Genomic DNA, 25,721 nt, shown 5'->3' on the forward strand with positions numbered 1-25,721 from the left:
TGGAGGGAGATCAAGATGAAGAAATAAGTGTTATTCAAACAGAAAAAACAAGATTACTGAGAGACATTTTGGTCTGAGAGAGCGATCACTGGTAGCACCGTGAATCTATACGCACACTAAGCAGGACATCAGGTCGTCTGTCCATCAGAGTCATCCCCTCACTGGGAATACCAAAGGATTTGGACTGGTAGGTAAGGAAGCCACCATAGGATGAGACCTGGGAAAAGGGAGAAAGTCCCAACATCTGTCAGTATATCCAAATAAGGGACAGTAAAAACTATTGGAAAGTAGGATACAGTATAGCCTAAAATGCCTTATGTTTTACCTGCCTTATTTATTACTAAAAAAATATACTGAAGATTTATTCTAGAGTAGAGCAAAAAATAGTGTTCTCATGGCCTTGGCGTTCTCCCCCTCCACCTACTCACCCTGTCTCCCAGGTAGGAAGGTGGTGCCACCCAGTGGAGAACTTGAACTGCAGGAGGAAGCTCTTGGATATCTGCCACCACTGTGTTACTGGCTGTGTTCAGCACAGTGGGAACCTCCTCCTGGTCAAGCCTCTCCAAACGCCAGCCACGCATTTCCACAAACTAACAACAGGGAATAGATGGGAATTAAGACCTGTATGGAACTATTTACTTATCACACACACCGGTAAAATGTAATGCACTGCAAAGCCTGATAAACGTTTATGTCCCACACATGTGACAAGGTTCTGGGCCTACGCTCCACAGAATTTGGTTAACCTCAAAACTGACTGTTTAACAGTGTAAGGTAAGGTAAGGCAAGGTAAGGTATGGCATGGTATGGTAGGGTATAGTATGCTATGCCATGCATTTTTCCTTAACAACTACTAAACTTGTCCAGTATGAACTGTACGAACAGCTTTGAATTGACGAATACTTTGTGCGCCACACAACTGCGATCACCCAGTAAGCTTTACAGGCATACAATTTCCAAAGGCATCCGTGGACATGCAGGGGCATGAAAGCAAACACACCTTCCCCCTGCGTTTGCTAGAGCTCTGACACTGGTCAGTGGCTCCGAAGCAGAAGCAGCCAGTGCAGCCGTTAGGGTTGGAGGGGTCAAAATAGAAGGAGCCCTCCCGACAGCTATCACACCTCACGCCCGCCACATTTCTCTGCAAACGCGGCAGCAACAGAGAGAAGGTCAGAGGAGGAGGCCAGAAGAACAAGACAAAAACAAACAAGACTGCAGGTTTTGAAAGCAGGACATTTTTTTAATCAAATCAGCCCACCTTGCAGAGACACTTCCCTGAGTCTGGGTGACACACGTCAGGTGTGACCCCACCTTGGTTACAGTCACAAGGCACACAGTCGGGGAAGCGATAATAACCTGCAGCACAGCGGTCGCACTGCCGCCCCCCGATCCGAGGCTTGCAGCTGCACAAAAATGCACATGACATGTTATCTCTGATGAAAATCTAGATGAGATTTACAGTTTATAAAGAGACTTTATTAGATCTCACATTTATGAGAGTAAATGTAATTTACTGAGTAGCCTTTTTGTGTACTTGTACTTTTGAGTATGTTTGTGAAGTTAGTACTTCTACGTAAGTATGCCTTGATTGAAATATTGTTCTTTGGTACCTTTTAAATCATATCCATTACAAAGTAACATTACATTGCAACAGAAGCTAGGCAAACACAACTGTGGTGCATATATCATGTTAATTCATGCTTCACTTTGTTTATGCACTTTATTTTGCTTCTTTATCAAGTCTTTTATTTGAAAGAATGAACTCTGTCTTCTTGTCCTTTTACTATTGCAAGGGAAAAGTTTTTGGAAAAACGTGCTCTCATCAAAACAGTAACTCAGTAACTGATACATTTTAATTGATCTACTTTACTTTTACTTAATTACAATTTTACACTTTTACTCAATAAAAATTTCTGCAAAGTAACAATAATTCACCTTGACTATGATATTTTAGCTCTCTTCACACCATTCATTACTGGTATAATACACAGAAAAACAATATACTGTAAAATGATTAATTCATTAATCTCATTGATAAATGCTTAACTCAAATCCTTATGCATGCACTGTGTTTTCTGTCCCCTATAGGGTTCCACTCACGTGCATTGTCCAGTTTCACGGTCACAGTCAGGCCCTGCATTGGCCTTGATGCCGTTGGGAGAGCAGTCACAGCCCTCGCAGCCCAGCAAAGGGTGGTAGCTGAAAGTCTGACTCTCACACACATCACAGGCAGGTTTGATTGTCTGAGGAGGGCAGATACACCGTCCTGTCACCTCATCACACAGCCGGCGGCCACACTCACACGCTGCGGGAGGGAGAAGAGATTTTATTTAGGTGAAAAAAATACTAAACCATCACACTGAATGGGATTAAAGAGTGGGTGTGAGATTGGGTAAAGATATACAAGTCTGCTGTGTATATGTGTGCATGAAGCATATACATGCATATTCACACAAGTGAAAATCACAAGTTGACAATCAGTGTTCACTCACGTCTGCAGTAGGGGAAGCCGTAGTATCCCGTGGCACACTTTGTGCACTGTCGACCGATGACGTGCTGCCTGCAGGGACACTGTCCTCCGACGGGATTGCAGGTGGTTCCCGTAGAGCCAGACTTGTCGCAGTTGCAAGGCAGAGCGCCGTCATTATAGGCTGCTACAAGAGAGCGGGCAGAGTCTCTGCAGAACTGGGAAGAGCTTCTGGGGCTGAAAAGACAAAAAATAGAGCGGTTCATCCAAATACAGCCATGGTCTTTTACTTGATCTTAACAGCTAGAGGGCACCATTTACATTAACATTCACTGAGGACAGAGTTTAGTGTTGTAAAACTACTGTACTGCTACTGCTGAGAAGTTAGATTATCACCCAGAAAACAATCAGACTAATAAATAACATATCACAGAATATAAGCAGGTATCAGATTATCAAACAAAATAAAAAAAACACAACTGATCTAATCTTAAAACTACCAAAGATCTGGATTTCATTTTTCAGTAGAGCTTGTTTTGCTGGAGCCGTTTCTCTCCTCCAACACAGTGAATACCTACTCAATATAGAACCCTTCTCCTCTGCAATGCTGTATAAAGTCTGCCGACTTATCCCGTGGTTTCGCTTTCAGGAGATCTGGGGTGTAACTGCTATCAGGAACCACCAAGATATAATCCTATACAAAAGACACAAATCATAACAAATGATAAAAAGCAAACAATGCTCAATCTCACTAAAAACCTCCACTTTGTTTCTTATTATGATTTAAAACATATTTATCAGTGAGATGCAGACAATGATAAAACAGATAAAAACACAAACTGAGGATTTTAAGTGTTTCAATGGCATTTTTCTGTTTGGTCTTATCTGGAGAGTGAAAAGTGAAGCAGGCAGACTAAAGGCAAGCAAAGCCCAACCTGCCCCAGCATTAGAGCGGATGAGAGCTTAGCTCTTATAAAGCTATGTGGGGCTGCCAGGTAGAATACAGGCCCTTCATTGTTGTTGTTTGGGATATGGCATAACACTGAGGAGAGAGGACCTCAGTATGCCAAGTACTCAACCTGAACAACTTTAATAATGCATAGAAAACACAGGCTCCTCAATCCAGCTGCTAAACCTGCAGGCTTTACGCAAAAGTGTAATACGAGTAAGAGTATGTTTCATTATTGATTTGATTCTTTCCATATTTCTCAAGTCAAGTCAAGTCAATTTTTTTGTATAGCACATTTCATATGAAAAGCAACACAATGTGCTTCACAAAGCCAAGAGCAATACATGTATAATAAAATTAAATAAGAACATACACGTCATCATATATAAAAACATACATACATACACACGCACACAAGCAGAGGACATAGACAATTTAAAGTGCATATAAATTCAGGTAAAACAGCAGCAGACATTTGCTCTAAAAAAAAACAACATTAGTGTGTTAAGTCAAAAGACAAAAAAACAGCAGCAAAAAGAAATGTTTACTTTTTGTCTACTTTTTGGGGCGCCTTTGATGTCATGATGTCTTGGCACTAATTCAATTTCAGTGGATAAGTAGACAACTGGTGGTCTGTAAACATAACTGGGATAGTGATTGACTTATCACGTAAACCACTGACCAGGATGAGGGTCTTCCTGGGCGGGACGGTCACAGAGATGGTGGGCTGTCGCCAGGAATGCTGGTCAAAGTCGAGGGCAATGCGGCCGTCAGCGATGAGTACCTCCCTGCAGCCGGAGACAGCAGGGCAGAAGGACGCATTTATCACACCTGTGAAGGAAGAGATGGAGCGATGGAAAAGGAGTTAAAGACGTGTAGAGAAAGGGGAGGAGACGTCAGCATGCCGCACAATAATCCTTCCCTCCATTAAAGCCATAAAGGGAAGTGTGTCCGAGGCCTTTGATCATCTTGTCATGAGCCCAGGGACTTAATCTGCTCTTAAGAGGGAATCGCCCCCTCGCTGAGAAGGAACAATTATCCCCACATCACACACTTGCAACAGGCTTTTCTAGACACTGCCAGAATAAACACCCTCATATCCAACGGGAGCCGATAAACTCTTTTATTCTGTTTGATCAGACGGGCTCCTTTCTTCTTCCTCCAGCAAACTCACCAGTCCAGGAGCGGCCTGCGTCCACTCGGACCTCCACGGGGAAGGAGATATGTTCGGGCTGCCGATAATGGACCACAACCACGTACCTGCCTGGGAGGGGCACCTTGGGATTGAAGCTGATCTCCGTCTGGAAAGAAGTGGGGAGGAAGCTTAAAGTGCTGTTGAACTTCGGTAGTACCATGGGTTGTGAAGCTTCCTGGACATGATATAACCCCAAAATCAGAGATTCTCTGTTATCTATTGTGCCGGTAGAGACTGGAGAATTGCTTTTTTTTCTCTCTCCATTCACTGCCATTTTATGATGAAACAGCTCTGAAAATCACACTTCTAGCACATAAAGGAACGCATTCTGTAGATTTTTTTTAAGTGAATCACTTTCTTTATGTTATTAAACCTTTCACGTTGAACAAGTGTAACACCAATATTTTTCCAACCAGATTTCACCGGATGTCGGTGTTACACTTGTTGGTTTAATAACATAAAGAAAGCGATTCACTTAAAAAAAATCAGCAGAAAAATCAGCAGACTAGTTTTTTTTTATATATTGTCAGAATCTGCTTTATTCAAGTTCATTTATGTGCTAGAAGTGTGATTTTCAGACCTATTCCCCATACAATAGCAGTGAATGGAGAGAGAACAAAAAACACAATTCTCCAATCGTCAAGCAGCGGATAACAGAGAATTGCCGATTTTGGGGTTATATCATGTCCAGGAAGCTACACAACCCAAGGTACTATCAAAGTTCAACATCACTTGAGGCTGCAGTGTCAAGTGGATATGGTAAAAACTGAAAATGAATGTTAGGGCAGACAAGGGCAGAAGCTGCTTATTGAATGTGTTGAGACAGCAGGGTCAAGTCAGGAACGGCTCAAATAATTCAACAAGGTTAGGATGGACACAGTTTAACACTAATACCTGGGGGAATTTAAGCAGTAGCCCTTCACTCTGGGGCTCACTGAGAGGGAGCGTCCCGGACTGTCGCCTCCGCCTCCACTCCTCGCTCTCCCTCCGCTGGAGGACGACGGCTGGTCTGGAGGATGGGTGTCCGTCACGGGCCGCGTCCAAAACCCAGGCTGTGGTAGGCCTGCCGAACTGGCTCGCAACACAGTACTGACTGGAAACATAAAAGGGCAACAAGATGTTTTGCTTAAAGCCTGTTGATGGCGTTTGAAGTGTTTGCCAAGCCCTAATACAGCGGAACAATGTGACTTGTTAGTAGTGGGGTCAGTGGCCAGCCAGAGGTTGTGACCTATGAAACATTAATCTTCAGTAATCCTCTTTTGAATCTTGACATCCTCTGGCTATCACATTTTCTCTCATCAATGTACAGAAATCTCCACATCACACACTTACATATACACACACTTCTTGTGAAATCTCCAGTTTTACAGGCTAATGCTCTGATCCTTTGGCAATTCCCTCTGCCTTCAGGCTTAATCTGGACCCCCTCCTTCTCGCTGTCTAATTCTACCTCTTGCTTTCTTCCCATTTCACTCCAATATTGGATCAAAACTTATTTCAAAATATCCCTGAACTTCATATTGTTCAAATGTTCCGTTTTTTTATTAGTAATATTTTTTCAGGACTCATGCTTTCTCATGTATCTATTTATGGTTCAAAAAGCATAATGGCATGAAGCAAAGAAGCTCTAACATCTTGAGTAAATGATAATGAACCATGTCAAATTATTTCAAGAGACTGAGACTGAGACTGAGACGTTTTTCTCTTTACTTTCTAAGAGTTACAAGCTCACTAATAGCCTGTTTGCTATACGATTGGAAGCGCTCATTTCGTAAAATGAGGGAAAGTGCCCAGAAGTATTTGAATGCCCCTGTAAATAACAGGACTGAATGCTGACAGCTAAAAGTACATGTATGGCTGTGTATGGAGAGAGTGAGAGAGAGAGAGAGAGAGAGAGAGAGAGAGAGAGTTTGACCCTAATACCTAACAGCCTCAGGTAAGTGACCCTGCCCAGCCAGAGGAATGCATGCAGTCACACCTGGAAAACAGATGTGTGTCTCCACACTCCACAACAAGAGCACAAGGCCAAGGTCTAGTCTAGTAGTATTATCTCTATAATAATAGCTGCTGTAATGTGTGTTGAAGGAGTCTCTGTCGGTCCTTGTTATTAAAACCATGTGGACTCACCTGTCTTCAGTGAAACGGCCGTGGGTGGAGACACAGAGCACCTTGGGGTGTACATGCTCCATGGAGAACTCCTCTGCAGGCACCGCATACACTTTATACTACAGAGAAAAACAAGTTTATGTAAAAATACATGCTGCTGTCCACAATATAATTTCTCATTTCTCTGGCTGGAAGCTTTTGCCTCACCAGCAGGAATGAGGCTGTGGAGGTCTGCAGGAGAAGCTCGGCCTTGTGGGTAAGCTGCAGCACCGCCACCCGATTACTGCTGTCCACCGCCACACTCCGACACAAAAAGCTGCAGGGATCACAACACACAACAGCTGAAAAACAGAAATATACTGGGACTTTCAGTGGCTGGGACGTCATTTATATTTTCACAATGTAAGAATAGAAATCAATAAAATGCAAGCACTGGTTTAAAAGCCGGTGCAAGAAATACAGTGCACACCTGTAGGCACAACTGTAAATGTTGGCCCTGGCTGGGATCTCTCCATCTGACTGGCCACTGATGAGCAGGTTGACGTTCTGGACAGTGTCCACCTCGCTGGCATACTCCAGGACAAGAGCATACAGACCAGGGCGAGCCACACGCAGACTGAGCTGGAGCTGAGACTGTAGGACACAAATGACAAAAACATACTGTACATCACCGCCTGACATCCTCATACAGCTTCAACCGACCTGGAACATACAGGGATTTCAGGAGAATGAAAATTAACTCCAATGAGCATAATAGAAACTACAGTATATTATGTGTAACATGTAATAATAATATGAAGAAAAAGAATAAAGGGAGGGAAAAGCAATTTATAAAAGATGATTGCATCAAAGTAAGTTTATAAAAATGGGGTTTAAGAAGTGATTTAACAGATGACACCGATTTAGCCAGCCTGAGCTCCTTGGGCAGGTAGTTCCAAAGTCAAGGAGCCCTGATGGCAAAAGCCCAAATGCTTCTGTTTTTAATTTGGATTTTGGAACAGATTAAATAGATAGGAACCTGCCCAAGGACCTCAGCCTGTCCCATATCAGCTTCAAAGGTCTGTGAAATAGGTAGATGCTCGACCCATCCCTTCCTTAAAAGTGACCTGTACAATCTTAAAACCACTTCTGAATCTGGTAGGTAACCAACGTGAGCATGTGTGCGTGTTTACATGTGCATCTGTAAATCTCTATATTGTACGTCGGCATGCGAGCCAAGCCTTCCCACCTGTCTCCCATTGAGAGAGGCCATGTCAGGGTGATCCGGGGTGGGCCGCCGCACACGAGCCTGCCTCCTCCTGCGCCCGCTGCGGGCGGAGAGCTTACCCTGCGAGCCCAGTGTGGAGCTAAAGCCATCCATCGCCACATGCTTATACAACAGACAGCTGAGAGAGACACACAGTAAGGCACAGGGAGAAACAGCGGTCAGAATCCAGCACTAACAAGAGCGGTACAACAAGAACGGTCACAGAGATAAACATTATCATGATTGTTTTGCTCAATCTGGGCATAACACCAGGTTAAGGTCTAGCATATTCATAAAGGATTATTTAGTGGATAATTTAATTTAAAAATTCAAGAATTACTTTGTGTCCCTGTTTCCGGTGGGTATATATGTGCAAGGCTGGGTGATCTTCTCCTGCAGCAGAGGTGCCTCATAGTAATCCTGGGGCAGCAGTACTAAATAATCCTGGGGAGTGAGAGTAAGAGTGATGGACTCAGTATTCAATCTATAGTCTAATGTACATTTACTATTTTCCTTCAAATGGAGGAATGATGTCACATGTTGCATGATGTAGGTACAATATTTATCAGGAAGAAAAAAGAAACATAACCACCATTATTCCTTTAGCTTGTCTTGTTCTTTTACCTTTTTACATGATGATAATTTCTACACCATTATCTTCCTTCAACTCACCAGCAGAACCCCCTGTGCCCTTATGTGGATGATCCATTTCCCAGGAGTCAGAGCAAAGGGCTCAGCGAAGCCCTCTCCTGGGACAGTGAGGAAGGTGGGGGAGGGACTGGCAGGGAAAACTACCTCCTTACTCTGATCTGACCCTGCAGGACACCAAGCAACACAGGCTGTAATGTCACACGTTCACAGTTGAGAGCGCAGGTAATACGTGAAGGATGGGGTATCACCAGCTGGGTAAGAGCTTAGACACGTCATGCACTAGTTTACAAATAAAGGGTTTATGAATTTTTGTCATTTTGTCATCATGGGTAAAACTTTACTGATATCAGAATGTGAGTGAACACGGAGAGCTACTGTAGAGTGTGTTGTAAAACACAGTAAATGGTTTAGTCCTATGTGTTTTTAGTAAAGAGGATGTAAATATGTGACAGACCATAGCGACCATAGCTACTGACTTGATTTTGAGGATATGGATACCTTTAAAACCGTCAAGATGGTGACATGTAAAAGCTGATTCAGCATCAGAGGCAGCCTTACCTGGGGAGCCCCTGTTATTGGTAGCCTTGATGCTACCAGTCACACTGGTACCGCTGGGGTTAGTGAACCGCAGAACCACACGGAAGAGTTGACTTGCATCTTTCACATCAACATGCACTGTTACTCTGACTTCACTCTGCAGAGACAGGGAGGGGGGGGGACACAGCTGACTGGAATGGCACAAGTTTGAGTAGGCGGAGGGGGAGCTACGGTTAAGAGGCAGGTAGTGTGTAGAAGGCCAAGCGGATACACAAATGCAGCAGGTTAATCAACAGAGAGCCAAGAGGTCAAGAGAGGACAAGAAAGCTAAAAGAGGGAAGGAAAGGCCCTTCACTTACAGTCACAGCAAGAGTGAAAGGCAGCTTCATCCACCACCAAGATCCTTGCTCTCACTCGCGCTGTCCCCCTTTGGTGGGGGGTGGCGTAGCGCATTACAATATGGAAAGGGCCAGGAAAGCCAAGGGCAAGCATTAGGATCACCTCTGGCTGAGGAGAGATAGGGTTAGTGCTAGGAGAGCTAGTGCCCACATTCCCTCCATAAGCCCCTAATGTACAAAATAGGTATTAGCTTCAGGTAGGAGTACCAGCGCAGAGGTACAAGGGAAGGAAACTGTGGTGGTATTAGAATAGATTGAAAAAGGCATATAGAAAATCACTGTACTAGAAAATAGACCCCAATAGTACCCCAGCCATAACGTTTTTGCGATTATTGCATCAACAACATGTGCAATGTATCTTAAGGTGCTGATGCATAGAGGTGGTGAATATGGACCAACCTGTGCAGGGGACATTATAGCGTAGCCTCTCCAGCTGAATTGTGGGAACTCTTGGGGGTTATAACCAAAGCGCACTGGCCTGGCGTTGGGAGTGGTGCCATCCTCCACCTCAAACTTCAGCTGGTGGAGTGTGGGAAAGTAGTAGCTCGGTGCTGGTCTAATGGGGAATAGATTGAAAAGTAAGTTATCAAGTAATCACAAAGGTCTTGATTTGCATGGGGATGTAGAAAATAGTACATTTTATCTAAAAAAAAAAAAAGAAAAAACCTGGCTGTGTGTTTATGTATTATCTTACTCAGTGCATGTACGGCCCACTACATTCTTCCGGCACTGACATTGTCCCGAAACCTCATCGCAGGCCCTGCCAGTGGCACCGCCTACATCACACTGACAGCCTATCAGGAGAGAGGAGAAGAAGTCATTATTTGGGATTAAAGATTAACCTCGATTGATTTTTAACCTAAGGTCTTGGAGAGGTCAACTTGCACGTTAAGGAAAGACTGCTCATGTTATGTTTGGTTAGTTAAGTGGAGCAGCACAGGCCCCTTTTTAGACAGCGAGTTAACCTGCAGTGTCTCACCTCAGAATATGCTGAGATAACACAGTATGCAGTACATTTAAGTGAGATGAGAGATCGGTGTGGTGTAGGTTTGGTCGGTATCGATAACTTACCTTGACAACCAAAATAGTTCCGTTTCTGCAGCAGGAAGTATCCGTCCTTACAGGTGTCACACGCGTGTCCACATGCGTTAGGCTTACAGTGACACTGTCCACTTTTCTGGAGAACGGGATAAGAGTGAGAATATAAGACAAAACGTATTGTCCATGCAAATGTAGCAAAATTGTGGCTGAGCTAACTAAGCAATGCTGTCAAAAACTCTGAGGAACTCTGAGAAACTGTGAGATAATTGCCCACACTTAGATTAACAGTATTTGATTAATAGACAAGTATCAGTCACAGGTGGTAAGATAAGATAAGATAAGATAAGATAAGATAAGATGCACTTTATTGATCCTCTAGGGAAAATTCAGGAAAAGAAAGACTCACCTGCTGGCACTCCCCAACACCACTCAGGGTCCCTTTTACATCACACTGACACTCTGGGAAGAGAGAGAGAGAGGGAGACAGAGAGAGAGAGAGAGAGAGAGAGAGAGAGAGAGAGAGAGAGAGAGAGAGAGAGAGAGAGAGAGAGAGAGAGGAAACATTATGAGATATGAAGAGGGGGATGTACACTGAATAGACTCTGATTACAGGATTCTCTCACTTTCATGGGTGAAACACAACAACACAAAACCCCCCGATCTTCAGAGGACTGCACATCAAAGACCCACAGGAGCTTTACTGCCACGGCTTGCTTTCAACCCACTGAAAAAAGACTCTCCTTAATGTCCGGCCACAGTCAACCAGAGGCATTCTTAGGATATTAAAAGCTCTTTTTTTCCCCTTCTTGTATCTCCTGGCAGCCTGGCAGTGATAACATTCTTGCTGGAGAGCAGACCCGTAACATTAGACAGGTATCTGGACAAAGCCCCAAGCTGTTCCTTCACTGGCTGTAAAATAGGAGCCAAAAACCCCTCACTTTATTATTCCTATATTAAGTATTTTTTTTGCAAATTAGTATATATTTAGGGGTTTTTGGGAAGAAGGGGGGAGTGGCGGTCCAGAGGTATTGCATGTTTCTGATGTGCCACTTTCTACTTATTTCTGTACTGTCACGGTCTGAAATCCCACAAGTTCAATGGCGGTTCCACATGGAACGCAGCCAACAGGAATTTGCATGTATTAACGTGTTTTTCCCCCCAACTTCCCTCTGAGGGACAGGAAGGCAGATCCAGCCTTGTTGACAGGGGTATGTTGACATATCCCCTGGGTAAGAGAGGCCAAGACCCATATCAGCGCCTCTTCAGGTTGCTACTGGTGATTTAATAGTGCTGACAAAAAAAAACGGAGGACTACTGATCAGGACTAATACTGCTGGGAGAAAACATTTTCGGCTCACAGGTGTGCGGCTATAATTTTCATTTGGAGAGCCGTGCTACGTAAGGTGCACCAACTCCAGGAAAATGGTAAATGGATCCAAGTTATCATGTACTCCATATTACCAGAGGCGGGGACTCAAGTCACATGACTAGGGCTCGGGTCAGACTCGAGTCACAGTTTTAACTGCTTGAGACTTGACTTGATGCATGAAGAGAAGACTTCAGACTTGACTTGACTTGGGTTCTGGTGACTTGGGACTTGACTTTGACTTGTACTCTGATGACTTGAAAAGGTTTCTAAAGTCTTGACAAAAGATCTTATGTTTGTGTAAATGACTTAGACGAAAAGTGATGAGATTTGTTCCACCAGATGACTGAATTTAAATTATGTTTTCTGAATTTGTATGGAATGATTGAATTTATTGAAACTGATTATAGAAACCAAACTCATGATTCTCTTATTGAGTTTTTATCCTAGTAAATACATATTGAATTGAAAAGTCAGAGATATCTTGTTTTCTTTAAGATATTAAATTGATACTTGACTCGAGCAAAGTTGACTTGGTGACACCTCACTTACCAATACAGCCACTAGGGTTGTCTGTAGCCAGGTTCCAGTAGAGCGGTTTGCAGCTGTCACACAGGGTTCCCTCTACGTTTGTCAGGCAGCGGCAGAAACCCTGAGAAAACAGATGAGGAATCAGCGAGATATCTTCTACTTTGGGCCTGCTGAAATTGGTAACTAGTGTCGAAAGTCTGGTTTCATTTGCCCTGATTGTTCACTATCAAATAGATTCAAATCTGTTGCCTGGGTTTGCATATAGTGCCAGCTTTCTGAATGATTATACAATATTAGTGTAAGATATTAAGATATTTACAATAATAGTGCTTTCTTTCAAACATAGAATATGTTCCAAAATAAAAAAAAAAAAAAACAGCTTCCAGAAACCCTGAATTACATTGTGTTACTGTATGTTGCTGTTTTTGTTCTTCAAAATGGAAGGAAGTCTCTTTTCCTTTTTTGAATACAGTTAAGTTTCACTTCGAGCAAGGAGAAAAAAAAAACCTTCCTTCCTTCCTTGTAAACTATGCCAGATGAAGGTTTGGCAGCACAGCAGTGTTATCAGATACAGGAATGTGAATACACGTGAATCCACACCCAAAGGGGCGGCACTGGGTTTAGACTGTAACAACTCCTATTACCAGGGCTAATAAAAAGCATGATCAGGGCTGGGCTATGACAGATAGAAAATTACAGACTGAGAGCGGCATACCGTTCGAGGATCCGTGACCTCTGACCCTGCTGGGTTACACTGACTGATGCCGGCTGGAAGCACGCAATGAAGACACAATGAATTGACATGATCACATTATACTGTATTGTAGTAATTAAAACACATCAGTAACTCATTAAGTTTTATGGTTGGTTTATGCAGTGGGCTGTCAACTGTGGCCCAAGGGCACTATACCTGTTGTAAAGGATAATAATAAGGGTGACTGACCTGAAGTGTCATTTACGGATATAAGAAGAATCAACACATTAAACGGCTTTGAATCCCCCAATGAGAGGATATTACCTTACATCGAACAAAATACCTACATTCAAACATCAAATCTCACTGATTTAAGTGTTAACCCCTGGTGCTTGTTGACTCAGTCTCAGTATGGATATCAGTGTGTCCAGCGCAGTTACCTGAGCACTGGGGGAACCTGAGTCCTGAGCTGGCACAGCGGTCACACTGCTGGCCCACCACTCCTGGGAGACACAGGCACTGGCCTGACAGTGGGTTGCATGTAGTGCCATAGGAGCCCTCCCGTGAACAGCGGCAGGCTGGAGACAGAAGAAGCAAAAAGTCCATTCACATCTAGAACCATAACTACTACAAAAATAACTATAAACTGTAACAATACATGTAGTGGTGAAGGATTCACATTACAGTGATATCATTTAATTTTTCAGGGCACAAGTTTTATGAATTGAATTGAGAATGCATGGTGAATTCCAATTAAGTTCCTGGAGTTGGAATTGGAATTGGAATTTCACCCAATTCTAAGGAAACAGAATTGGAATTGAATTGGAATGACCGGAAATAGAACTGAATTCCATTAAATTCCACAAAATTCCACCAGAGGTTGTCTTACGATTATGTGTTATGTATAAAATACCACCTGAAAGGTACCTTTAACATTTTATGACATTCAGTTTTGACTATACATATATAATGTAACAGTATATGTAAATGTATATGTATACGTATGTAACTGTAACAGTATGTGTAATCTCAGATATGTGGTAAGAAAACAAACAAACAAACATGTAATTTCACAGAATTTCTTTGAATTAAATTAAATTTCCTGAAATTCCAATTCAATTCCAATTCTGTTTTTTCAAATACCAATTCCAGTGGATTCTCCTGCCCCTTTCTATCTTACAACTTAAATTTGATTGGTTGAAAATATTTTATCGTCGTCTCTGCTTCCGATATCAAACCAAAAATATAATTCTAGTTTTGGATGCTTTTATATTTATCGTTGAAGAGGGAACACAGTCATTCTATTTACTTAGAACGATTCAAATCTTTATATAGTTACGGTTATCTTTATAGTTATTGTTCTAGATGGGAATGCGGCGTAAGCCTATGGTGTCATGGCCAGTATGCTTCTGATATCAAATGGGTTTGAAATAATTCCTACTAAATCCTGCTGTTTCCCAGAATTGGATTTCCAGAACAGATTCCCAGTGGCCTAATCTTGGAAATGTGACTCCTTATAAAGAGGAAGAGCAAGCCTATATTTATTTCTGTAGCCTAGCTCTCTGTGAAATGCTATGTTATGCGGAATACATTAAAATAAATCAATGTGGATGACAGCCCAGGGTTTTATGGGATAGCGTGTGAGAATCAGGATGCTCTGCTCCAGAGAGTCATGAGAAGAGGCCACTTTAAGCCTAATGAAACCAGCAGCATCATTTTTTCCACCAGTAACAGGATAAGCAAAGGTCACATAGACCCAAGTGGTGTCTCTATTGTCGTGACATGGGTGTGGCCACAGTGAAAATAGAGGGGGCAAACCCACTCACCAGCGCAGTCTGGGTATCCATAGTAGCCTGGCGCACATTGGTCACACTGCTGTCCCTCATAGTTGGTGAGGCAGCTACACTGGCCAGTTGGACTGCAGACACTGGCAGCCACACCGGCCCCATCACAGACACACACTGGAGGGAGAGACAGAGGGTAGCGAGGAGCTGCTTTTGCCTTTTTGGACAGTTCTAATAATAATCATATTACTCTTTATCTGTATAGAACTTTTCAATCAACAATCAAGCAAAAGCAAACATCATATTCATGAAATAAATGAAAAGAAGGCACCACGAGATAAAAAGGTTAAAGAGGTTAAAAACAATATAAAAGTAAAAAATAATAGGATAAAAGACATCACATAAAAGCAAGTCTATAAAAATAATTTTAAGAAGTGGCTTGAAAGATGATATTGATGTTGTTAGCCTCAGGCAGGTCGCTCTAGACTCTAAGGGTCCCAATGGAAAAAATCTTACACCTAGACTTTTAAAAGGCAAGTAAGGCCCCTGGTTCAGGCCAAGTTCATACAGACAAAAGGACACGTTTGTGGAAAAAAAACAAAGCACAGTTTCCACAATGTGCACAAGTTTGCTGGCCAAACTAGTCAAATTGCTTGGACACCAACACCGACTGTGTGACCGTCTGCAATTGGTCTACAATATCATGTAATTGGTTGTGTTGCCTTGTGAGAAAGCGTCTCAATTTCCTTTTTAGTTTCATTGCCTTTGTTTACATCTCTGTGCTAACATCTCGGTCAACTCAAAACGAAGATCATGTTAATAATCATGCTGACATGTTACAGTGTTGAGGTCGTGTTTAATGGGTGGCAGATGTTAGAGGGGTCTGATTCAGAGGTACGGCGACTCTCTCTCACCCTGGCAGTTTGGGAAGGAGTGGTATCCCGGCCGACAGCGGTCACAACGCTGCCCCTCCACCCCCTGGCGGCACAGGCAGCGCCCCCAGGCATCACACACCTCGTACACTGACCCTCTGTAGTCGCACACACACTCTGTACACAAATACATAAGAAATGCTCATTTAGATGACAAAAGTAATCCCGATTTAATTCTAACTCATAGAAATTCAAATGAGGAACCCCGTGGTCATTCCCAAGGACAAATGATTCTGAGCCCGGTCTTTGGTCCAGCTGAACAAGAGCAAATGACAAACTTCCGTCAGTTAAACTATACTCATATTGTGGCGCTTTACTGGTGCAGCGGTGCCCGTGTCTTGCCAAGCACGGCCTGGCATTGATATGTGAATAGACTTGGCGCTGAGACAGGCACCAGAGAATACTGCTATAGTTTACTTTGCCTCGAAGCAGCTCCCAAACATTAAAAACAGCTTTCCAAAGGCTATTGATTAAATTCCTTCTCAGTCAGAGCCAGAGCTACAGAAAAGTTATTGTTTGCCTACATTCTCCGACAAACAGACAAGGCCTGAATGTCTACAAGATTGTCTTCCTTTCAGCTGAAATGCCATCTTACTAATCAGAGTTTTCCCAAACTGATCCCAGCTTGAAGGAATACAGAAAAGGGAATTTGGGAGGGGGGGGGGGCATAGCTATTAATAGGCTGGTTGTTTCTCCCTGAACAATCCCAACTGAATATTGCTATCATGAGAGGACAGAGACCACTTGAACTTGAATCCCCACTGAGAGACATGATAATTTAAGACAAGCAGCTGTCAAAGATTGAGCAGTACATTATTTACTCATTTCGACAGTGAATTATACAGTATTTTAACCTATTTTAAGCAGTATTTTAACCTATACCCATTAAACCCAAACATAATATTCTGGCGGTTTTGTTTTCATACGCTGTACAAACATGATCTGACCTTTAGCAGGCCTTAATAATCCCTTCCTTGACTGAGCCTGGCCACATGTTCTTAACCTTTGACCTCACAGCAAGCCTAGTTTGACTCAGCGATGCCTTACATGGTCTTCCAGTGCTCTCTTTAACTACTTGGGCTGTTTGTGAGTGAATGTGACTCAAAGTGACTCAAAAAGACAAGCGCTGGCCTTTTAAAAGGTTCTTTAAAAGGATATATTGCCAAAGTGTGTCTAGGATACAGGAGATGCAAATGGATAATAAACAATGAAAGCTGTTAGCATAGCATCGCCATGTAATCACCCCTAGAGTAGCATAATGTAGCAGGTCTAGTCACACTCACGCTGACAGCTGGGTGATCCGAAATAACCTGGAGGGCAGGCGGTGGTCTCTATAGAGAGAGAGAGAGAGAAGGATGGAGAAGAAAAGAGAGGACAAGATGAGAGGATCAAGAGTTAAACAGCCTTTTAAATGACTGATTACATTGCGGTACGTGACATTGCAACACCTTGTTTACTGAACTCACCCACAATATGGCCTGCAGGGAATTTGGTGGTCGTCTGGTATATGGGATATCCTGAATACAAAAGGAAACACACATTAAATCAAGACCACCAGCTACCACAAGCTGTTCAAGTTTCAACATAATTTGTCCCAATAAGGAATTGTTTTTTGCAGGAAGTATTAAAAGAAACATTACATAAAAGCATAAGACTGAAACAACAAACAACAGACAGTCAGTCGCCAATGTGAGATGTCGATGCAGTTTCAAGCAAACATCGTTGTCATCGGCATCATTATCGCTAAACAATCATCCTCCCTCTAACAACATTTAAGAAGCCTAAGGGTGTGTGCAATAAACTAAAGTGTCAACCGACTACTGTGTCATGAATTAGCTTAAATGAATGCTAACCTACAGGACAAGTTATAGAAATTTGATACAAAGACACAAAATAACGGAGGAACATCTTCTGAAACCCAAACAGCCTCCTAATGATTCTGTCTACGTGTTTAGACTAGTCCGTCAGTGCTAACAGCCCAGATATGAGAGACCCAGTTTTCATAATTACATCTAGTGATAAATCTGTCTATTCTGGTAATAAAATCTCAGGCCCCATTCTATCAGTCCACATTTAATTTCAAGTTTATATGACATGAGATACAAACCACCTGGGGAAGACTACAGATTTGTTACTGTTTTCTGTGTATAATGACTATATAAAAGTAACATGAAAGTTTTAGTCAATGATTTGTGTGTACCACAAGCCAATCAAAGTGTTTTACAGTGCAGGGCATGATTAGATGATGAAGCTGAAGGAAAACAGATGTGAATGGTTGCAGGGACAGCATGTCTCGCTTTTCTATGTGACTCTTCATGAACAGTAGAAAAACTAATCCCAGACTTAGATACAGTGCATTCTCTTGATTCCTCCATATTCCAAAGTGTCTATAGGAAAATTAAAACATAAATGGCCCAAATTATAACATCAAAGCTCGGGGGGAGGTGAATCTGAATCAGTGTCTTTCAAAAGAGGACTCATGAGAAGTGAATTACATGCACGCTCTCTCGCATTGTGTGAGAGAAGTTAATTGCTGCGGCAAGTTCATGGGGAAAGCCAAAAGAGGCTTGTGTCAGTGAAAGGCAGAGAGACTGCAGACTGCTATTAGGAGGATTGCAAACAGACATTAGAAGGAGAGCATAACCAAGAATGATTTGAATAGATGAAAGACAAAAGATGAGGTGGTTCATCGTTTTGCTCTGGCAGAGTCTTGGGTCTATAGCTGGATCAGAGTGAGACGAGATGGGGCTTTGGGTGTGTAGTACCTGCGACCGTTTGCTTAGACGGAGGTATGACATGTGGAATGTGCAATAAAGGAAGCCTATACTGTAGCATGTACTAACATTCCTCCTTCTGCGTGTGGCCCTGCAGCATCAATTACACACTTCTGTCAAATAAGCTTTCTCCAAAAAAAGTCAAATTCTGACTTCTGTCCATACAGAGTAAACAGACCATCAGGCCTCTGAGAGTGAAACACAAATGGCTGAAAAAACAGTGAACATGAAACCAAAGACAGCCATCAGAAGGACTGGGTTCAGTTAGCCACCGTCAGACCCTGAATACACACGGCTCCCAAATACAGACGCACTATTTTGAGGTCCAAAACAGGACTTCCTCAATTAAGATGCTTGATGAAGTTTCCTCCCTCACCCATGATTCAAACGGACAACGGCAAGGCCACCAACACACGCTCAACTACTCCTTATTTTTGGCACTTCTACCCCCATTTCCACTGATTACAGGTGTCATTCACGTCACATACAATTGTGATTATTTGACAGAATATTGCAATTGCGATTTAAACTGCGATTCATATCATTACAAATTTTTCTTGTCATAATTTTAAATTTTTTTTAAATTGTTTGAAGAAGAAGATTTTGTTACAAAAAAAAAGATGTCAGTGTGCAGGATTTATTGAGTTTGAGTATGATGAAAGGCTTTCACCGATATTGTACTTGATTCATGGACCAAAGATTACCTGCAGCACTAAAACACCTTGTTCAGAAGTTCATTTTGCAATTTAATTTTTTTTTCGATCAATTGTTCACTGGTAAGCACAGGACTTGGGTGAGACTTTGCCCGCCTGAATGATACCTGTAACACATCCATTCACCCATATCTTTTCCCAACCGTCTATTCACCCATCCATTGACCCATCGGGCAAAACTTGATTTCTGTAATGTGACAGGTTAAAGTGAAACTAAACTTACGAATGCACTGAGGGTAACCATAGTAACCGTCCACACAGCGATCGCAGTTGTCTCCAGTGAACTCTGGCTTGCAGATACAGCGTCCAGACCCCATCTCACAGCCGGCTGTTGTCCTGCCATCACACCTGCAGGCTGGTGGGGTCACATGTAATATAAATGAATATATATTTAGACACACAAACATGCACACATGCAAACACATGCATCCATTTAGGCCTACATGGACATGCATGTACATCCACAGAACAAAAAATGATTTGTTGTAAGGCAAAAAACATTTACACCCAACTCATACAGAAGACAAGTAACAGATAGAGAAATAGTATAAAGCGTTTCCTACCTTCCTACATTTCACAAATAACAGATCTCGAAAGTAAATAATGATTACTGAGCCTTTACTGACTATGTTTGCCAAGTGAACACCTTCCGCTGCTAAGCTCACTTAATTGAGTTCGTGGCTTCTATGGTTCACTTTTCAAAGCGCTTAGGGCAACCAGTTTAATTCCATCGCTTTCTAATGTCCAAACACAACTGGCAGCTATTTATATGGTGAGGAACAGTCACGGACCATTCAAGCAATGTAAACAAGAGTGGAGCCCAGTTTAGCAACAATACGAGCGGTGGTGCCGGTGGTGCCGGTGGCGCTCGTGCCATGGTGCCATTTGTCTCTGTCTCAAACAAGACACTGATGTCTCCTGGGGATAGGGATGCTTTGAACACGGTACTGTTTTGGCTTCACATGTTAGTCTTACATAGGTCAAATACCTACATGGTGAGACATCACTCAGTTCCCCAACTATCAGTGGTGTCACTCTACTGTACCCTGGCAAGCATTTAACAGATGGCGACAGTGGCCAAGTTCAACATCAACCCAAACAAGCACATCATTTACACAATGTGCTATCATAGCATGGTAAATATTCATATTAAAACAACAGTGGAAACTGTTTTGAACCGATATCAGGAAGATATTTTGGTCAGGATTTCACAACGATGGAGGTAGCAGCTACAAAAAAACGCTGCCTCAACTTTCATTTTGGCAATATATTTACACAGGTTTTCAACGCTGGTACAGACTGTTGTATCAACATTTATTCAACGTCAAAATGTTTTCTGGCATGTCACACTGCACACACATTAAGTTCTCATATATTTACTGGAATTAACCTTTAAGCAATGGAGGCATTTGAGTTATAGTAATTCAAGGAGACAAACAAAGGAAAAGTGACTCACGTATGCATCCAGAGGGAGACTCAGGCGGTGCTCCATAAGGTCTGTAGAAGCCTTCAATGCATTGCTCACAGTTCACTCCAGCAGTGTTGTGCTAAAGAAGCACACAAAAATATTTAATTCACACAAAACTGAACTAGATGAACATGGGCGTCCAGTAGAAGAATAGTGCTCTTTGCTCTGTACAGTAGTCTGTACATCCCCAAAGTTTCTTGTTGCAAATTGATCTGACATAAAATGAATTTCATTCTTGGAGCGAGATAAAGAAGAGAAAAAGAATGAGCTTCTGTAAAAATGAACTAGTGGGTTTTTTGTTTGGCTTGGAACATTTTCTATGTCTAAACATGGGGAAGAATTCAATGAAAACATCCATTTGTGCACAGGGCTTTGGGTGCTTTGCAAAGTAAATGGTCCTGTGTGAGAGAAAGTCCATACAAAGTAAAACACCCATGACATGAAATTTTTGGGCATCTTTTATAACCCCCTCCTCCTCCCCCTGCAAACACACGCACACACACATACACACACACAGAGGAATCAGTTTAGACTTGATATGTGCTTCATACCTGGCAGTTGATGCACACTCCTCCTCCGTTGTACCTGCCGAAGGTGTCTAAACTTGCTCCCCTCCGCTCCACCTCTGGGTCGTAATAACAGTCAAAGGCATGGGAGAAACACTGGCAGGCTGAGGAGGAAACCCCCGAGACACACACGCACACACACACACACACACACACACACACACACACACACACACACACACACACACACACCAATAGATTTTTATTCCTTGTCTATATGCTTCAGCATAATTATCCAGGACTTCCCCTCTGTATTTAGCCAACTTAAGCTGCTACTTCTCAAAAATGGGTAATTAGTCTGGTTGTTAAGTATTAAGAGAAACTATAAAATCTAAACCAAACAGGACGGCGCATCCTCTTCCTGTAAACCACCCCTGCGCCTTGTTAATGTTCATGAATGGTTAGGGTGCATTTCCACTACATGAGTGCACCGATTGGATTACACATCTCCTCCATCCCCCTCTCTGTGCTTTTGTGGCTGCTACAAGGTCGGATTTCAGCATCTCCAGCTATGAAGGGAGAATCTTGTCAACAGTCCAAGGCAATTAGAATCCAGCTGACACGAGCCTCTGCTGGCTGACTGGATGGCTGGCTGACAAGTTGGCATGGCTGACTATCTGGTAGGCCGACATTGGGCTAGCTGGCTGACTAGCCGGCCGGACAGACAAAAAGCAGCGATCCTGGGGCTAAGTCCGCTGCTCATCAGACATACCATATGAGTAATGCCCTCTTAACTCTTCACCGAGGCTCTCTGCAATACCATATCAGGGCATCTGCTACTGGGCTACAACATTACAGGCAACAGGACACTTTTCAGTCCTGTCCGGGGGTCTCGACTGAAGAAGCCAGCAGCATGGGCAGTAAGCAGAGCGTGGTGTATTTACACATCAGAAGGAGTCACGGTAGATGTTCACTTACGCTGACACTCGTTGGGGCTGTCGGTGGTAGCGGCGCGCCACGGCTTCTGGTTGAAGCCTGGGCAGCAGCGGTCACACGACTCGCCACACGTGTTGTGTTTGCACTCACACTGGAGTCTAAAGGAGACAGGAGATGAGACACCGGGATTTAGAGATGTTCAGATCCTCATATGCGTTTCATTGAAGATGAGAAATCAGGTACATAGTCATTAGAAAGCATCAGCTCACTCAATAAATCACAGAACCTTACACAGTTCACAGTTCCTTAAGCTGCAATATTGCTATGGGAACATCCATTTAAAAAAACACTATCCAAGAGAAAGAAACATCCATGTATCAGTATACTGTTACCATTATACCAGTATACCATTTTTTGTTGTTCTTAATGCAGAATGCCACTGTGGTTCAAAGCAGCATGTTATCACACATCTCGCCCTTTTACCAACCATTGACATCATCACAGCCAGTAATCAGTGTAACTATAATAATCTGCTGCCTTTCACAATGGTGATGTCAGGAAACAAACATATGAAGTCATTTCCCTTCCTCAGAAACCCCACACTATCACTGGGATCTCAAGATTTGACGGAATCACTGCCGTCTTCACCTCCTCTTTTTCAGCATTATGTCATCTCACTGCACTGCCTATGCACTGTACAGCCCACTGTATAAAAAGACTATTCAGCTCTGTTAATGAATAAACGAGAGAAACGGCTTCACTGGTTGAAGATACACTTTAAAGTTTAGTTTGGAAATGCTCATAAGAAACCAGTTCAGCCTGACACAGAGCCTGTATGAATAAATGAGAGTTTTAAAACAATACTTCTACTAGAGCTTTCCATGTAAAAAAATTGATTTCCCAAGTTGAACTTTTGAGACTTTATAGCTCACACAAAGTCAGATAAAAAGAATACAGCCTACAGTGACTGGATCAGAGTGGTAAAAAAATGAAGAGCATTACTCACCTATTTGGGTTGCCATGGTTACGCCCACCACACACCTGTGCATGGCCGTGACAAACGCAGCGTCCCCCAATACTGATGTCTTTGATACTGTAGTAATACTGTCAACAAAGAGGGAACTTTTTTTTTTATCACAAGCACTGTTTCTAAGTAATTGCTGTGTTATCAGCGAATCAGCCACACCAGAGCAAACTGAGTCCGGCCTGGCTTGACTGCAGAAGTGAGTCACTCGGGTTTAATAAGTACAAGCCTTAACCATGACCCAGATTCTAAGTTCCTGAAGTGAATCGGTGCATATTATAAAAAGGGATCAGATAAGAATTGATAGCTGACATCAGCTGTTCAGCCTCTGTCTGTCAAACCAAATCCAAAAGAAGCACCCTAAAATCCACTGTCTCAGACATAAATCCTGAGGATACATTTCCAGCATTAATTCTACAGTACATATACATTTTAGTAAAGTAGTAAAATTTTAACATAACTTGCACCACAGCTATGTAACTAAATATCCTGTGCCCCTACGCTCAGACTACAACTACAGTATACAACTTTTAGTCTCATCACTCACTCATAAAGTGTGGGGACCAACAGATTTTTATTGGTATGTATTCTCCCATACTCAGGAAAGTCATATCCTGTGCCTGCAGCCTGCAGGAGCTGTCTCAACCAGTGCTGGCTGTCTGTACAAAGGGAATTACCATGATGACTGGACAGATAGACCTGGCATAAAGCCTCGGCAAGGATGAGTGTGTGAGCAGGAGAACGCAGGTCAGTGAAAAAGCTGACACAAGCTGGAGCAGAGCTGTAAATCTGACTTGCCCAAATGGGAAACGAGAGACTGCAAGTATGGCACCTGGGTGCGAGGCAGTACAGTATGTGCCTCACCCTGCGTGTGACGGTGGGGTCTCTCTGGGCCTTGGAGATGAGGTGTCCCAGCAGGGTGCTGGTGCGGAGGAAGTGCAGGCGGATGTTGGTGGCCTTGGTGAAGTCCCGCAGCACCGGGGAGTAGGTGAAGTTTTTGGACCCCGGTCGACCGTTGACCAGAGACACCACAATCTGGATGACACAGAATTCATTTTACACAGATATTCTTTCTGTGATACCACATAGAATAGCAATTTTGGGTTGCTTTTCCCACTACTTGTTAATTCAAAATCAAGGAGTAAGACATTTCACCTCTCCGTTCTCCAAAGGGACAATCCGTGAGTATTCTGTGGTGCAAATCTGGTCGTCATCTAGGATTTTCCGAACATTGGGCTGCTTTCCAAACCTTTCGATGCACTCACGCTTAGAATCTGACAGGAAAACAACAAGATTTTACAAACTCTCATCCTTATTCTGTTCATCATGCAATTTATGGCAATAACCCATGACATTTTCATATGGATAACTTTCTGTTTTGCTACTCTCTATCACTGCATTGATAAAACACAATAGTAATGCAACCTAGAGCCAGTTCATGAAAGCTTTTACACACACCGGGTGTTTAGAAGAGCAAATGTTACCAGAAGCAGCAACAGCGGTTTGTTTGAAATAAACAGAAGAACTGGGTAGTTAGCATGAGCAGTGATAGCCACCATGACTGAACAGATAAAGAAAAGAGCGCCACCTACAGAAACTCAAACTGCGTCAACATAGAATCCAAGGAAAAAGACGTCACAGTACTGGTGATACTGTTTGATTAACAGGTGATCTGCAGGTGCAGTGTAGAAACACCACACCAATGAGTGCTTAGCACCAAAGATGTCACCAAAAAACATTACCACTTTAAAGCAAAAAACAACTTGGACTGGTCTCTCAAAAAAATAGGAACAAAAGGGATAAGACATGTCTCTGATGTCACCAAGCAACATTTGAACTACCCAAGCTCAATTGTCCAAGGAATAACACCTGGATTATGTTTTACAGTGAATGTTCCCTTAAACAAATGGATCTTTTAAATAGGGCAAAGACATCGTGGACCTTGGTTATTACCTGTATTTTGGTTAAGGTTCATACTGAGCCAAAACAATAAGACTATCAAAGTTATCCTCATAATATCAATATAAATCAAGTGTTTGACTTTTGCTCTATCAATGCCTGAGGCTATAAAGGCGTTTTAGCACATAGGTCAGTGTTTCTCAGTTGATGTAGCAAGACACACTGGTGTGCTGTAGTGTGCAATAAGGCATGCCTCAAGATTTTGCTCCCATGTTAAGAAAATCACACAAAATTATTACATTTTTGTATCTACATTTCAATATAATGAGCTCACACTGAATTTGTATTTAAACTTTTCCAAAAGCTTTTCAAAAGTTCAAAGCTTTTCAAAGAATTCTTTATTTTGGCTAAATTTCTGGAGAGAGCATGGAAAAGAGGACAAAGTATTGTGTACCCTTCAGTATGTGTAAATATTGTAATTATATGGATACAAAACTTGATTTG

The 25,721-nt window shown here is 42.5% G+C and overlaps 1 protein-coding gene across 1 annotated transcript in view; it reads right to left on the reverse strand.

Moving 5' to 3' along the window:
* Positions 1–25,721, reverse strand: part of LOC139656412 (laminin subunit alpha-3-like) — a 58,301-nt gene that overhangs the window by 20,250 nt on the left and 12,330 nt on the right. The window contains exons 4-38 of the mRNA XM_071533975.1: positions 24,474–24,592; positions 24,183–24,353; positions 23,301–23,398; positions 22,337–22,452; positions 21,404–21,522; positions 20,841–20,931; positions 19,608–19,739; positions 17,364–17,414; positions 17,181–17,228; positions 15,880–16,014; positions 15,008–15,142; positions 13,622–13,759; positions 13,203–13,255; positions 12,509–12,608; positions 10,997–11,049; positions 10,621–10,726; positions 10,244–10,343; positions 9,949–10,105; positions 9,173–9,308; positions 8,636–8,778; positions 8,304–8,407; positions 7,946–8,102; positions 7,187–7,350; positions 6,925–7,033; positions 6,739–6,836; positions 5,506–5,704; positions 4,591–4,717; positions 4,099–4,247; positions 3,046–3,161; positions 2,493–2,704; positions 2,101–2,305; positions 1,259–1,403; positions 1,001–1,141; positions 429–590; positions 116–217 (exon numbers count right to left, since the gene is read on the reverse strand). Of these exons, the coding sequence (XP_071390076.1) occupies positions 116–217; positions 429–590; positions 1,001–1,141; positions 1,259–1,403; positions 2,101–2,305; positions 2,493–2,704; positions 3,046–3,161; positions 4,099–4,247; positions 4,591–4,717; positions 5,506–5,704; positions 6,739–6,836; positions 6,925–7,033; positions 7,187–7,350; positions 7,946–8,102; positions 8,304–8,407; positions 8,636–8,778; positions 9,173–9,308; positions 9,949–10,105; positions 10,244–10,343; positions 10,621–10,726; positions 10,997–11,049; positions 12,509–12,608; positions 13,203–13,255; positions 13,622–13,759; positions 15,008–15,142; positions 15,880–16,014; positions 17,181–17,228; positions 17,364–17,414; positions 19,608–19,739; positions 20,841–20,931; positions 21,404–21,522; positions 22,337–22,452; positions 23,301–23,398; positions 24,183–24,353; positions 24,474–24,592 (4,391 nt within the window). The remainder of the gene's footprint in view (positions 1–115; positions 218–428; positions 591–1,000; positions 1,142–1,258; positions 1,404–2,100; positions 2,306–2,492; positions 2,705–3,045; positions 3,162–4,098; positions 4,248–4,590; positions 4,718–5,505; positions 5,705–6,738; positions 6,837–6,924; positions 7,034–7,186; positions 7,351–7,945; positions 8,103–8,303; positions 8,408–8,635; positions 8,779–9,172; positions 9,309–9,948; positions 10,106–10,243; positions 10,344–10,620; positions 10,727–10,996; positions 11,050–12,508; positions 12,609–13,202; positions 13,256–13,621; positions 13,760–15,007; positions 15,143–15,879; positions 16,015–17,180; positions 17,229–17,363; positions 17,415–19,607; positions 19,740–20,840; positions 20,932–21,403; positions 21,523–22,336; positions 22,453–23,300; positions 23,399–24,182; positions 24,354–24,473; positions 24,593–25,721) is intronic.

This window comes from Centroberyx affinis, unplaced genomic scaffold (genome assembly GCF_046629955.1).
Source record: "Centroberyx affinis isolate AG114_WGS23_722 - 3 ecotype Tasmania unplaced genomic scaffold, CSIRO-AGI_Caff_v1 ptg002475l_1, whole genome shotgun sequence".
NCBI lineage: Eukaryota > Metazoa > Chordata > Actinopteri > Beryciformes > Berycidae > Centroberyx > Centroberyx affinis.